Source organism: Vigna unguiculata, chromosome 1, assembly GCF_037176805.1.
Source record: "Vigna unguiculata cultivar grain cowpea cultivar isolate G323 ecotype 2 chromosome 1, ASM3717680v1, whole genome shotgun sequence".
NCBI lineage: Eukaryota > Viridiplantae > Streptophyta > Magnoliopsida > Fabales > Fabaceae > Vigna > Vigna unguiculata.
In genome coordinates, this window is record NC_140792.1 from 28,342,796 (window position 1) to 28,357,536 (window position 14,741).

The window sequence follows — 14,741 nt, forward strand, 5'->3', positions numbered from 1 at the left end:
TTCCTTTGTTTTCTTCATAAACGATAGGTGGTTCTTCCTATGAAGACACAAGGAGGAAACGAACATCATCTCCAAGAGAAAGTTAGTTTCATCCATTTTTTTTCTCTTGTCGTTAACTATGGCTGAAAGGAGAATGAAAATAGGAAAATCAAGGGCATGATGGAAGAGAAAGCACAAAGCTTTAGGAAGGTAGTGTTTAGATGATAAGAAAAAGGAAAAGAAATTGATGGGATTTAAAGGGCCACCACCATGTATGAGGGCTTAAGAAAGAGTGTTCTTGTGGGGTTTATGGCGTGACAAGAAGGCATGGAATAATAAAGCTAATGGGGTGTGGACCTAGAAGTACAGGGTACACTAACCTAAACGATCTTGTGTGAACCAAAAACATCAAAAAAGTGGTTTTGCTTTTGCCTTAACTAAAGAACTCTCTCGTATAACTTATTTATCTTTTAATTTTGAATGTCTTAAGCCTCGCTTCCATTAGAACCGAGGCAGTAACGGAAAAATACGGCTTTAGTTCTCAGTAGAACCGAGGCATAAAATGAGTTTTTTTGTCTCGGGTAACACCCGAGGCCAAAAGCTAATCCTTTTTGGCATCAGTCTTATATGCCTCGGTTCTAAAATCAGGGCAAAATAGCAAAAATAATCGCGGCCAAATACCCTTCCTGCATTAGTGTTTCATACTATAGTGTAATAAACAAATTGACTCATATAAGTTTGGTTACTATGTAATACAATGGATGTCAACCGTTATTTATGCTCAAATCACAAGTAGTCTGGGAACAATAATAATTTCATTATATCAAATACTTATCTACAATTTTAGCATTTTATATACTAATTGAAATTATTTTCTTATAAGCAAAAATTCAACTCTACTACACCAATCCCTTCCAAGTCCATTAAGTGTTTAAGGATAGCTTGTGCAAAGTACATTATACAAATATACATAGTATTTAGCGCATTCGTTTGTTGTAAGGATAGGATTTTGTATTTAATAGTACAATAAGTATTTTGCCTTATGTTTCTTTGAAGACTATAATGTTATGTTTCTGGCTGGTTTTCTATTTTTCTAGTATTTTGTTTGCAGGTTTAATGTGTAAGAAGTAACACAAATAAAATGTGTATTTAAAAAGAATGCCCACTTTATGCCTCGGATGAGACCAAGACCGAAGTAGAAAGGGGATATTCGGCCTCGATTTGATCCTAATCAAGGCCTAATATCCTTTCAGATTTAATACATTTTTTTTTTAATTTTTATTACCATTGGGTCTCAATTCATATTATAATCGAGGCAGTAAAGTTTATATGTCTTGGTTCTGGCCCTAACCGAGGCTTAATACCCTTTATGAGATTTTTTTTTTATTTTTATTACCATTAGGCCTCGGTTCTTGTTACGACGGACACAATAAGTCTTGAAAATTAAATAAAATTGTAAATCAGAAATGGTATTATGCTTTGATTTTGTATATAATCAAAGCATAGTGTGGACCTTTCTGCCTCAGTAAGGAACCAATGCCAAAAGCCTGCCTTTTTTACCTCTTCCTGGTATGCCTCCGCTATTGAACCACAACTCTTTATTGCATTGGATGTACCAAAATAATCGCGGCCAAAACTCTTTATTGTACCGATGATAGCAGTTCTGAAACCATCATATATTATACTACAAAAAACGACAATTTTAATTAATTGCCATATTAAAACCACCATTATATACACAATTTTATTTTAGTATTATAATTTAAAACAACAAACAAAATACAAACAATTTAAAGCTGTTAAATTTTTACTATTGATGATTTTATTTTATTATTCCCGGGAATAGGTTCGGAACTAACTCGTGTGCTTTATATACATAAAAACCAAAAAGATTATTTTCTATGCTACATATGCAAGAATATCTCATTCCCTGTCCTTCACTCTCTATAAATACTACCATTGTGGGTGTAGTACAATGTGTGTGAACCAAAGGCATATCTGTGTTTTGCAGTGAGTTAGAGTTAGCCATGCCTACTACTAGCAGAAATCCTCTTGTGGTTGGGCGTGTTATAGGGGAGGTAATAGAACACTTTGAAAGTTCCATTCCTTTTAGGGTCTCCTATGGCAATAGAGAGGTCAACAATGGTTGTGAGCTTAAACCTTCCCAAGTTGTGAACCAACCCAGAGTGAGTGTTGGTGGAGATGATCTCAGGAACTTCTATACTCTGGTAATTCATTGCATTACTTTCTTCTTATAGGGTTTGGTTACACACAACCTAAAAGTGTTTACCAAAACCTCTTTACTAAAAGTACCAAACCCTTTTTCATTAAGGTTTTCAGAAACACTTCCAGATATTTATATATATCACTTAAAATCTGTTCATTTTTTTTCTGTTAAAGGTGTTAGTAGATCCTGATGCTCCCAGCCCTAGTAACCCTAATTTCAGGGAGTACCTTCATTGGTGAGTAAACAAGACATATCATGTTTTTCTAGCATGACATTAGTAACATATCATTGTACTAACATTCTTTTTCTCGATGGATTTTGTGTAGGTTGGTGACTGATATTCCCGCAACTACCGGGGCTAGTTTCGGTGTGTATAGTTAACTTGAAAAAACTAAAATATAAAACCTCTATTAACAATTAATTAGACAATTTTAAAAAGAATACGAAAAAATTGTGGTTAAAAATATGCAAGTTCTGTTTTACTGACTCACCAAATGTAATGTCTAATGTGAATTTAACCCACTCTAACGTATTCGTAAAATATTCATATGCAAAACTATAATGTGCTTAATTTGATAAATTTATGGATTCCAGAGTTTTAAGTTTTGAATTACGTGGGATTTTCCAGATTTAACTTATAATTCCTAGAAAGTTAAATTGATATTAAGAATTAGGATTGTCTTTATTAGTCTAACTTATTATCTCTAACCAAAAAATATAATCTGTCAGTATAAATATTATGAATGCATTAAGATTATTTATATTAATAGTTTATATATTGATAATTCATATTAACTATCTGTGCTAATGGAATTGTCAGTTAGCATGATTTATCATGCGTTTAGACTTTGTGTGTTAGTCAAAGATTATAGTAAAATCGACTGACCCAATGCCATAGTAGTATAAAATAACTTTTTTTATACTGAAAGAGTTATTTTCACTTTAACTCATCTGGTACATGCTGAGTTTTAAATTACCATAACTGGGATAAACACTAAATAGTATCAAAATATTTGCTAAATATTAACTTAATGTATAATTATTACTTCTAATCATGCCTAAAAGTTAGCGTACTTACAAATACAAGAATCGTCTGGATTGTCTAGATTCTTGTAAGCCTTTTATTTTTTTTCTTTTGAACCTTTTTTCTGTGTTAAAGTCTCTTTATACTTTTTCAATATATATATATATATATATATATATATATATATATATATATATATATATATATATATATATATATATATATATAAAGCTTTAGTTTAGAAGATAACAGTCCAAGCAAACATATATAAAACGAATAGAAAATGTAAGTGCATGTAAAATTAGTTACTTATGTGATATCTTTAAAATCTAGTTCACGATAGTTCTATCATAGGTTTAATTCATTTATTTGATATGTTTTTAATTATCAAAAGGTATAAAAAATAATCCAACAATTCTACAATTCATGTCAGTGACGTTATCAAATATTATTTCATTTCAGCAAGAATACAAAAATAAAAATAGTTTGAGAATATTTTGTGATTTCGTTGTTTTATGTTTCTTGCAGCTACATCACTGTGTTTGTTGATACAAAATTTTAACAAAAATAGTTATAACATGAATGTATAAAAGCCAATAAACTCAACATTTTGTATCTGCTATAGCATTGCGATCTTCTAGTTTGTCGACAAGTATGCATAACTATAATTAGATTTTGGGACCTATATATCACATCATGCGGAACATTGTGTCGTTTAGAATTTAAAGGGCTTGTCGTGGAGGAAAGAAAAAGGAGTATAAAAGTATTGGAATCATTTATGTGGACCATGTTTCTTTATATATACTTGAAGTACAAAAATGGTGTGTGTGATGCACAATATCATCTCATGGAAGAAATTGAAATTGATTCCACGAGGCATCAAATTCTAAATTGTGTATGATGAGACAAATGACACCAGCTACCAAAAGGATAAAAAGGAAATATCATGGGAAAGATCTAAGGCCCAAAAATACTGAATTATGATAATCTAATATCAATATCAAAGAACTGGTATAAGAGATGTGTATGAGTGGTTCAATTATAACATGCTAACTGGGGTTTTTGCATGATTTGGTCGTAGGTAACGAGGTTGTAAGTTATGAAAGTCCACGACCAACGATGGGGATTCATCGTTTGGTGTTTGTGTTGTTCCGTCAACAGTATCGACAGAGGGTGTATGCTCCTGGATGGCGACAGAATTTCAACACCAGAGAATTTGCTGAACTTTACAATCTTGGTTTGCCAGTTGCTGCAGTGTTCTTCAACTGTCAGAGGGAAACTGGTTCTGGTGGTAGGACATTTTGAAAGTTACTTTGTACCAAAACCGCACATATTTTAGTTAATGAAAGCACCTAAAATAAAGAAACCTACGTAATATATATGTAACAACAATAATAACACACATCGAGTAATAGGAATATGTAACCAAAAATACATGTACTACTTTATGTTTTTATATATATATAAAAATGAAATTTGACTAGTTGATCAAATATTATGAATGCACTAAGAATAACAGTGAGGCAGATAGAATAAGTCAGAGAGGTTCTTTACTAGCACCATTTAATGCTTCTTTCTTTCTACTTATGCTATATTTTTTTTAGAGGAAGGTCATTTCAATCTGAAAGCATTCCATTTAACACATAAAGTATTGTTGACGTAATTCAGATCACCCAACACATGTTGTTCCTTTAATATTGACGAAATATTTAAGTGTCTCTTTTGTTGAGATAAAACCAATTAATGAAACACCCTGAACAGGAAGTTCAGGAAAGTAAAAAAATTGAACTAATTCAAAAAAACAAAAACACTATACTGATAAATAGGTGTTTTAAGTGTTTTTTTTTTTGTAATAAAACCGGTTAATGAAACACCCTTGACAGAAACTCAGCAAAGTAAAAAAATTGAACTAAGTCAAAAAAGAAAAACACTAGACTGATAAATAGGTGTATTATGCAAAGAATTTGGATCATTTCCTCTTTACACTAAATAGGAGTAGGGGTGATCATGTTAGATTTTTAAAGATCCGATGCAGATCCACTATAGATCCAAATCAATATTTTTTTTTAGAACTAGTTTGGATGTTTTAAAATCCAAATCCAGATATTTGGATCAAGATTTAAATCCAGATCTCAATATTTAAAAGTTCAAAATCCAAAATTAATTTTTTATAAAGAAATTTAAAATGAATTTTCTAAAACTTGTATTATCAAGGCCAACATGATCGAATTTGGTGGCATTTCAATAGGGACTGACTCGGGCAAATTTAGGCTCCACCAACTTGGCCGAGTTTCAGTTGAGCCAATGCAACTGAATTCGGTCCAATTTCGGTCGAGGTCGACTTTCAATCAGTCCAACTTGATCGAATTTTGATCGTGGCAAACTCAGCCGAATTTTGACCGAGGCTGAATTCAGACAAATTCTGGTTTGGGTCAACTTGGCCAAATTTGGACGACTTTTGGTCAGGGCCAACTCGACCGAATACGGCCCAATTTCGGTCGAGGCTAACTCAGTCGAATTTGGCAAAATACTGCCAAATGTTTGTTGGAGCCAATGCAGCTGAATACGGCCAAAATTTGGGCCAAGACCTACTTGGCCAAATTTTAGTTAGGACCAACTCGATTGAATTTGGTTGAATTTTGGTCGAGGTCAACTCCGCCGAATACGTTCAAATTTTGTCCGGCTGACTCAGCCTAATAGGACAAATTTGGACCAGGGCCAACTTGGCCAAATTTTGGTCATGGCCGACTCGATTGAATTTGACCAAATTTTGGTAGGAGCCCACATTACTAAATACAGCCAAATTTAGGTAGGGGTTAACTCGTCGTATACGACCAACTTTCGTCTGAGGCTGACTCTACCGAATTTGACCCTAGATACATAAGTCCAAATTTGTGTTGGGGTCGATTCGTCCGAATTTAAACCAGGGTCGACTCAAATGAATTTGTTCAAGGCCGACTCCACCGAATTTCGGACGGGGCCCACTCAAACGATTTCAAATCAGGGACTAAAAACATACTTAACCATTTTTTATATACATAAAAATGAAATTTGACTAGTTGATCCAATATAATGAATGCACTAAGAATAACAACAGTGAGGCAGATAGAATAAGTCACCATAGGTTCTTAACTAGCACCTTTTAATGCTTATTTCTTTCTATTTATACTCATTTTTTTTAGAGGAACAAGGCCATTTCAGTCTAAAAGCATTCCATTTAACACATATTTAACGATAAAGTATTGTTGATGTAATTCAGACCACTCAAAACATGTTGTTCCTCTAATATTGACGAAATATTTAAATTTTTTTTTTTGTTGAGATAAAACCAATTAATGAAACACCCTTAACAGAAAGTAAGAGAAAGTAAAAATCGAACTAATTCAAAAACGAAAAACACTAGACGGATAAATATGTGTATTATGCAAAGAATTTGGATCATTTTCTGTTTATACTAAATAGTAGTAAGGGTGATCATGTTGGATTTTTAAAGATTCGATCTATATCCAAATAGTTGGATCAGATTTTAGATCCAAATCTATTTTTCTGCAAAACTAATTTGGATTTTTTAAAATCTAGATCCAAATATTTGGATCAAGATTTAAATTCAGATCCAAATATTTGGAGAAAGTTCAAAACCCAAAATCAATTTTCAATAAAATAAATTTAAATTGAATTTTTTAAAACTTGTATCGTCAAGGCCGACATGATCAAATTTGGCAAAATTTCAACCAGGGCCTACTCGTCTGAATTTCCACTGGACCGACTTGGCCAAATTTCAGTTGGGACTGACTCGGCTGAATTTCAGCATGGACCTATGCAGCTAAATTTAGTACAGTTTTGGTCGGGGCCGACTTTGCCAAATTTTGGCTAGGGCCGACTCGACCAAATTTGGACGAATTGGCAGAATATGGCCAAATTTCAGTTAAGGCCAACGTGGTCGTATACGAAATTGATTCTTGACAAATTAGTTCTTATAAAAACTATACCACAGGGGGTAGTTGAATAAAATAGTACTGGGAAAATATAAAAGGATATAAAAACAATTTTAAAGAAAGTAGATTGATTCCACTTCTTTTTCAAAATATATTCATCATCATTTATCTAAAGATTATTGCTCAATAAATTATTGTTCTAGATTTGTAAATTAATCAATGTAAAGACTCAATTAGTTTGTTGGCATTCTCACTTTTAACCAAAGTACAGTCTCAATTAAAAGTGATAAATTTTAGATTATCCATAGTAAATTCAACCAAAGTACAATCTCAATCAAATTTTACTATGCCTAATCATGCCTATTCTTTTGTCTCCTCACCAAATAAAATACTTAATTAATCAAAGTAAAGTCTTGACTAATTTTAGTTACAATAATTACCTTTAATCAAAGTAAAGTCTCAAGTATTGGTAAAAACTCATGTAATCATATGAAAGTTTCTAAATAAAATCAATGTAAAGTTTCAATTAAATTTAAAAATCATGCAACTCCTATGATTAATATGCATATAGATTTAAACACTTCGTTGATTAGCTAACATGTGAAATCATTACTTTTTACGTGATTCAAAGATAAAAGACATAGTTGAATGAAAACCCCAACAATAATAAAAAGAACAAAGAAATTGTTTCTAACATTTGAATCTATAATAAAATTACAGTGGAACCAACCCTCGAAGCTTTGCACTTCATGGAATCAATATAGGACTTGGATTGGACTTTTGTTGTTAAAATCTCTCAAATATCTTTTAAAATAAAGATAAAGATAAAGATAAATATCATTTATCTTTATAGTGATTATGAATATCCAAAAATATTTTGAGAGATATAGTCAATTTTAAAACTATTTGACAAATATAGTTGGTTGATAATTTTTTATATAATTAAATTAATTACTTAAAGATATATGATAAATTATCACCAACTAGTATTTGCATTAATTTTACAATCAACCATTTGCAATCTCCTCCAATTATCTTCTAAATAATCCAATATCTTTAAGATATATTAGTTTGTTGTGGAGATCTAAAAAATTTAAGAAGATTTTGTCGTATTCAAAAGGATTTGGCAGTTATTATCTTTTGATATTTTATGATATAATTAAATAAGATAATTATTTAAAAATATCAAATAAAATATCTAAAGATATATTTTCCCTAAATTATCTTTTTATCATAAATGCTTATGAATTATCAAACTTTTTCTAGAAAAAGATAGAGAAAGTCGCAAGGTCCAATTTTTGTTGCTCGCTCCCTCTTCTTGGCTTATCCAAATTTCTTCACTTTTTCAAGCTTTTTTTGCCTTCATGCAATGCTTGACTTGGAGTTTTTGTGATTTTTATAATTTTCTATTCTTGGATTTATCTTTAATTTGTCATGAAACTTTAATCAATTTATTTTCACACTTCCATGGTTCAACTTAGCTGCAACTACAATAACACACCTCACAATATCCAAAGAACATTTATTCAACTAAAAAAATTATTTTTAATATGTTTTTGTATCTCATGCTCAATAAATCCAATTATAAAAAATCCTAATTAAAACAATATTTTAAAGCACAAAAACCAATTAAGAATCCAATGTTAAAGACTAAATGGGAGCATAAATATGAACTCATCAACGGTCAAATTTTAGGTTAGGGCCCACTCAGCCACATTTTAGACGGGGCCAACTACCACTGAATTTGTTCGAATTTTGATCGAGGCCGAATCAGCCGAATACAACCAAATTTCGTCCAGTTGACTCGTCCCAACCCGTCCCGGCCTCATGGTGGATCGGGTTGGCTTGCGGGTTCTAACTCATTTTGACAGCTCTATCCAAGACTATGTCTTCATCATCTGCATTCTTCAACACTTGATCTTGCAATTTAGGGTTACTTTCATCGAATACCACATGCATAAACTCTTCAAGAATCATTAACCTTTTATTATATACCTTATATGCATGATTATTTATAGCATAACCAAGAAGTATACCTTCACTTGCTTTAGCATCAAACTTGTCAAGTTGCTCTTTGTCATTATTTAAAATAAAGCATCTACAACCTAACACTTTTAGATGATTTAAAACGGGCTTTATACCTTTGAAAAGCTCATATGGGGTTTTCCTTAAAATAGGCATAATCAACACACGATTTAAAACATAGCTAGATGTGTTGACTACATCAGCCCAAAAATAGTTTGGTAATAAGGTTTCATTTATCATCGACCTAGCAAGTTCTTCAAGTGATCTATTCTTTTTTTTCAACTACTCCATTTTGTTGTGGAGTTGTAGGAGCTGAAAAGTTGTGTTTAGTCTTATGTTTTTCACAAAAATGTTCAAACTTTTCATTTTGAAACTCTCTACCATGATCACTTCTTAAAGAAACAATTTTAGAACACTTCTCATTTTTCAAAACCTTGGCAAGCCATTTAAAAGCATGAAATGTATCATTCTTGGCAGCTAAAAATAATGACCATGTGAATTTAGAATAATCATCAACAATTACCAATGCATAGAAGTTTCCACCAAGAATCATGGTTCGTAAAGGTCCAAATGGGTCCATGCGAAGCAATTCCAAAGGCCTTTCAATTGAAACACAGTTTTCGATTTTGAAAGAAACTTTGGTTTGTTTTCTCCTTTGGCATGCTTCACATATTTTATCCCTCTCAATTTTGAGTTTTGGTAAACCTTCAACCAATTGTTTTCTATTTAGTCAATTTAAATGATGCATATTAGTGTGACAAAGCCTCCTATGCCATAACCGTGTATCATCATCTTTGGTAAGAAAACATTGTATAGTAGATCAAGCAAGTAGATGTTATTGACTCTTTTTCCTATTAACATTATGCTACCACATGCATAAAAAATAAGACAATGACTAGGTTCAAACATTATTTTATAACCCATATCTTAAAGTTGGCTTTATCCTTATCAAGTTATCCTTCAACCCTTCAACTAGAAGCATGCTTTTTATGTTGAATGAGGTTCCATTGCTTATGATTCCATTTACAAGTATTTTCCCTTTGTTGTTATCCTGTGGCATTCTGCATCAAACTTCTTGTGCATATACACCTCAATAAAATGGGGGTGGCGGATCGTAAAATAGACACCTTATTGAAATAGCTCACACTCTTCTAATTCATGGTTAGGTTTCTCAACCTTTTTAGGGTGATGTTGTTCTTACTGCATGTTATCTTATTAATCGCATGCCTTCTTTAGTTTTACATAATAAATTATCTCATTCCATTTTGTTTCCTCATGAACCTTTTCATCCCTTACCTCTAAAGATTTTTTGGTATACATGCTTTGTTCACAATTTTAGTCCTGGTGTTGATAAATTGTCTCCAAGATCACACAAATGTGTTTTTTAAGGTTTACAAGATCACAAGAACGATACAAGTATTTTCTCCTTCTCTTAACCACTATTTTGTTTCTACAGATGTCACCTTCAATGAGTCTACTTTTTACTTTCAAAGTCATTCACATTCCACTGGGTCTCCATCTCATATAGTCCATATTCCTAGTATTGTCAATATTCTTGTTATTTGTGATCTTCCAGGTATGCCTTGTACGCCATCAGTTTTTCTCCACCACCACTTCAGGTTTATATTCGCCGCCATCATCCTCAATAACCATCGAATGTCTCCACTCAAGTGCCAACTACTGTGTCTCCCCTTCCACCAAGTGACCTTCCAATTACCCTCAAAAAAGGTATTTTTTTCTACATGTAATATCTCTCCTCATTATATTGGTATAAGTTACCATAGATTGTCTTCACCTTTTTATACTTGTCTTTCATTTATTTCTTTTATGACCACTCTTGTGCCTACGAAAACAATAGCACAATATCAGGAAACACAAATCATATCTTACCTCAATCACTGACTTCTCGGATTGGTTACTCCTCGGTTTGGATATGTCTTCTTCTAATGTTGGCGGTTTGGACCCTTAAGGAGTTACCTGCAGAAAGGACTCTGATGATCAAGTCAGCAAAACTCTCAAAAGTCAAATCACAGATTAATGAATTAATGAAAGTGTACCTTTAATAATTGGGGTCCACATGCATTTATAGAGCCATTAATTATGTTTTTCCCTTCTCATGGGTTGGGCCCCTCTTTATTGCATTAGGCTAATGTTCAAGCTCTGAATGGGCCTAGGTCAGGCCCAAGTCTCATACTTGTGATCTGACAATGGAAACCCCGCTGTAATTTCCTAAGTTTGAGGTTGGCGGTTTTTACTTACGCGTTATTCTTTGGAGTAGGCGACCTTAGCCGTTATGTGTGTTGTTGTCTTGTTCAGTTAACTAACCGTTTATTTTGTTTATGATAGGGCTAGCCGTAGGCGGTTCAGACCGGGTAGTTAACCATGTCGATCCTAACTTCCTAGGTATAGCACATTAGTACCCCAACCTTTAGCAGGATAGGTCACGTCGAGGGTTATATGTTGCCAACTTAAACTAGGTAGTTAACCATATCGATATTGGCAGCCTAGGTACCATACATCATTCCCCCCAGCATTTGGCGAGATAGGTAACGCCAAAGGCTGTTATGTTTGTTCTAGTGGCTCTTGCAAGAAAAAATTGCTCTTTTCTTGGTACTCCTTAGGGTATAGTAGTCCCTCAGTCTTGAGAAGTGGAAACGTCAGTTGTTAGGGTTCTCATTAAAGGGGTTTCCGCAGTCAATTTTTATTTGTGATGTTTCGTATTCAGAACGTTTAGACAGGAAAAATTTTATTGATGCCTAGATGTTCTTATAAATAGATCTTGAGAATAAGATTTGTTTATTTTGCTTCATTTGGTCATATCTGAGAAAAGTGCCTTGATTGCCTTTGTTACTTGTCCGATATATTCCTTATTTTTGTCGCCATCTTTTAAAATACTCAAAAAGTGTATGTCTAGTGATAGCGATAACATGTCTTCATCTGATTCGGGTAGTGAGAGTGGAAGGTCAGGGGATGAGTGTAGTGGCCAATTGGCCGATGAGGAGGGATTCCAATGGAGGTTTCTGTCGAAACTAGAGAGGATTCGGCGGAGGAGATAGCCGAGAGCAGCTTGCCAGTATAAGTCGGGTATGAATGGGTAGTTGCTGACGTGCAAACCCAGTATTCCCTTTTCAAATGGTCTTGTATACTGAATGCCTAGTTGAACTGTGTACTTGTCCTCGAGAGGGGTACCCGGCGAATCATAGTGTTTTTGGAAAGAGTGAGCGTCGTTGATTGCGTTTGTCATGGCCAAAAGGGCCACGAAAGGATTGTTCTACATGTACATGTGCCATTTTTCCCAGCTACATATGTGGATGCCCTTTGACGATTTCACGATGGGAGTACTTCGCTATCCCTCGCTGCGATGCTTTTTATATTTTTACGACACTCGGCCTAAGAGACCAATTACCTGGTTGTCACTAATAAGTCGCCTAGGTATAAGCAAATTAGACTCCTTTTCCCAATCTTTCAAATGTTTCAAAGATGGGTTCTTCAAAGTGGTGATAAAGGAGCCAAGACGCCCACTATTTTATAATGACGATGGAAGTACAAAATTCCCTTTTAGTTGGACCGACAACCCGTGGCGGTATAAGGATATGAAGAGGGAGGAGTTGTCAATGGCTGATAGGGAGAGGGTGGATGTGTTGATGAGATTTAGTGATAAGATGCCCATTAAGGGTCTAGTTAGGGTTTATTTATCCATGCACCCACTTGTTGATTTAGAAGGTATCATTTCGTATTTTTACCATCATGTTGTATTCGAGGGAAATAACTGATATTGTTTACATTGCAGGTCTCATGGCTCAGGTTGGCAAGAAGAACTTCAATTTGTTCAAGGCTTTGCGCAAGGAGCAAGCTGAAAAGGCCAAGAATGTTGGGAATACTAATGTTCCCAATCTGCAAGAATTGTTGGTTGAGGTTCACGTCCACGGAGGATCAAAAAGAAAGGCGGTTGTACCTGTAAAACAAGGTCTTGGAAAAGACCTGAAGCGAGTTAGAGCCACCATGTTGGGTTCAGGGTCCACTTCTGGGGCATAGAAACCTGAAGCCTGCCTTATTGAGTTGTCAGAGACGACCGTGCATCGTGACATTGAGATCTCCTTGGTTGAATCTTTAGTCTCCTATATAGACAATATGGAGCCCAACTCGATGATTAAGGCCATGCTAGAATTCAAAAGCAAGGCCTTGATCTTGGGTCGCAGGGTGGGCACTCTGTTGCAGAGGGAGATCAAGGAAGGTGGGGGGCCAAGGTGAAGGAGCTCCAGGAGAAATTGAAAGTTTAGGCCATGAAGCATGCCGAGGACAAAGCGACCTGGGAGAAGGAAGGGAAGAGTGACTGATGGAGAGGAAGCGGTTGGGCTTGTGGAAGGTTAGGTGTCTGGACTCTGAGAAGAAGCTGAATGAAAAAGTTTATGATATGGAGATAGATTATGACAAGTTGAAGGAAAAGAATGGTAGGCTTAAGTGTGAGCTTAAAGATTTAAAGGGCCACATCATTCAAGAGCACATAAACGGGTTCCATAAGGGTTTGTGACAGGCAACCTTTTTCTGCAAGGAGATGGACGTGTCTGATGCCAGATACGATGTTAATAAAGACGTGGTCGACGACAGTTTGGTGAATGAACTAGACTAGAGCCCGGAAGAGAAGGCTGACAAGGTGGCAGCTATCGAAGATGCGAATCCTGTGGATGACAAGACCGTGGTGGTAGAAGTGGATGCGGATCTGATTTTTTAGGATTATGTTTAAATTTTGATTCGTATTCGGCCTAAGTTTGTAATAACTTGCACAATTATTTTTCTTTTGAACAATCGTTTTATACCTTTATGGTGTTATAATTTGATGAATGTTTTGTCATCCTTACCGCGTTGTGATGTCGTTAGTTCCTATTTTACTTTAATTATAGGTGTGCCACTTATGACTTTATGATTGTGTTTGCGTTAATTGTGATTATGCAATATGTACGACCAGGCCACTTACTTTGGTAAGTGGTGGGGTTCTTTTAAGAAAACAATTTAATGAGTAAGTGTTCGATCCAGACCACTTACATTGGTAAGTGGTGGGGTACTTAAGAAAATAATTCATTTAGTAAGTGTTCGACCCAAACTGCTTACTTTGGTAAGTGGTGGGGAACTTAAGAAAATAATTCATGTGGCAAGTGTTCAACCTAGGCCGCTTACTTTGGTAAGTGGTAGGGAACTTAAGAAAATAACTCATTTGGTAAGTGTTCGACCTAGGCCGCTTACTTTGGCAAGTATTGGAAAACTTAAGAAAATAACTCATTTGGTAAGTGTTCGATCTAGGCCGCTTACTTTGATAAGTGGTGGGAAACTTAAGAAAATAACTCATTTGGTAAGTGTTCGACCCAGACGGCTTACTTTGATAAGTGGGGGGAAACTTAAGAAAATAACTCATTTGAGAGAGTGTTCGACCCAGGCCGCTTATTTTGGTAACTGGTAGGGAACTTAAGAAAATAACTCATTTGGTAAGTGTTAGACCCAAGCCGCTTACTTTCGTAAATGGTGGGGAACTTAAGAAAATAACTCATTTGAGAGA

At 34.5% G+C, this 14,741-nt stretch overlaps 1 protein-coding gene across 1 annotated transcript; it reads left to right on the forward strand.

The window, feature by feature from the left end:
* The first annotated feature begins 1,942 nt into the window (after positions 1–1,942).
* On the forward strand, positions 1,943–4,723 carry LOC114181491 (protein VERNALIZATION 3-like). The gene is made up of 4 exons (XM_028067964.2): positions 1,943–2,207; positions 2,380–2,441; positions 2,533–2,573; positions 4,312–4,723. Exons 1-4 carry the CDS (start codon positions 2,007–2,009, stop codon positions 4,533–4,535), a joined length of 528 nt encoding a protein of 175 aa, XP_027923765.2. The 5' UTR covers positions 1,943–2,006; the 3' UTR covers positions 4,536–4,723.
* Positions 4,724–14,741: the final 10,018 nt, after the last annotated feature.

What these genes read in the sequence shown, in the direction of transcription:
- LOC114181491 (XM_028067964.2), top strand. Translation starts at nt 2,007, where the DNA reads ATGCCTACTACTAGCAGAAATCCTCTTGTGGTTGGGCGTGTTATAGGG. An exon ending in TTCAGGGAGTACCTTCATTG is followed by an intron (nt 2,442 to 2,532) that starts GTGAGTAAACAA and finishes GATTTTGTGTAG; the next exon opens with GTTGGTGACTGATATTCCCG. An exon ending in AACTACCGGGGCTAGTTTCG is followed by an intron (nt 2,574 to 4,311) that starts GTGTGTATAGTT and finishes ATTTGGTCGTAG; the next exon opens with GTAACGAGGTTGTAAGTTAT.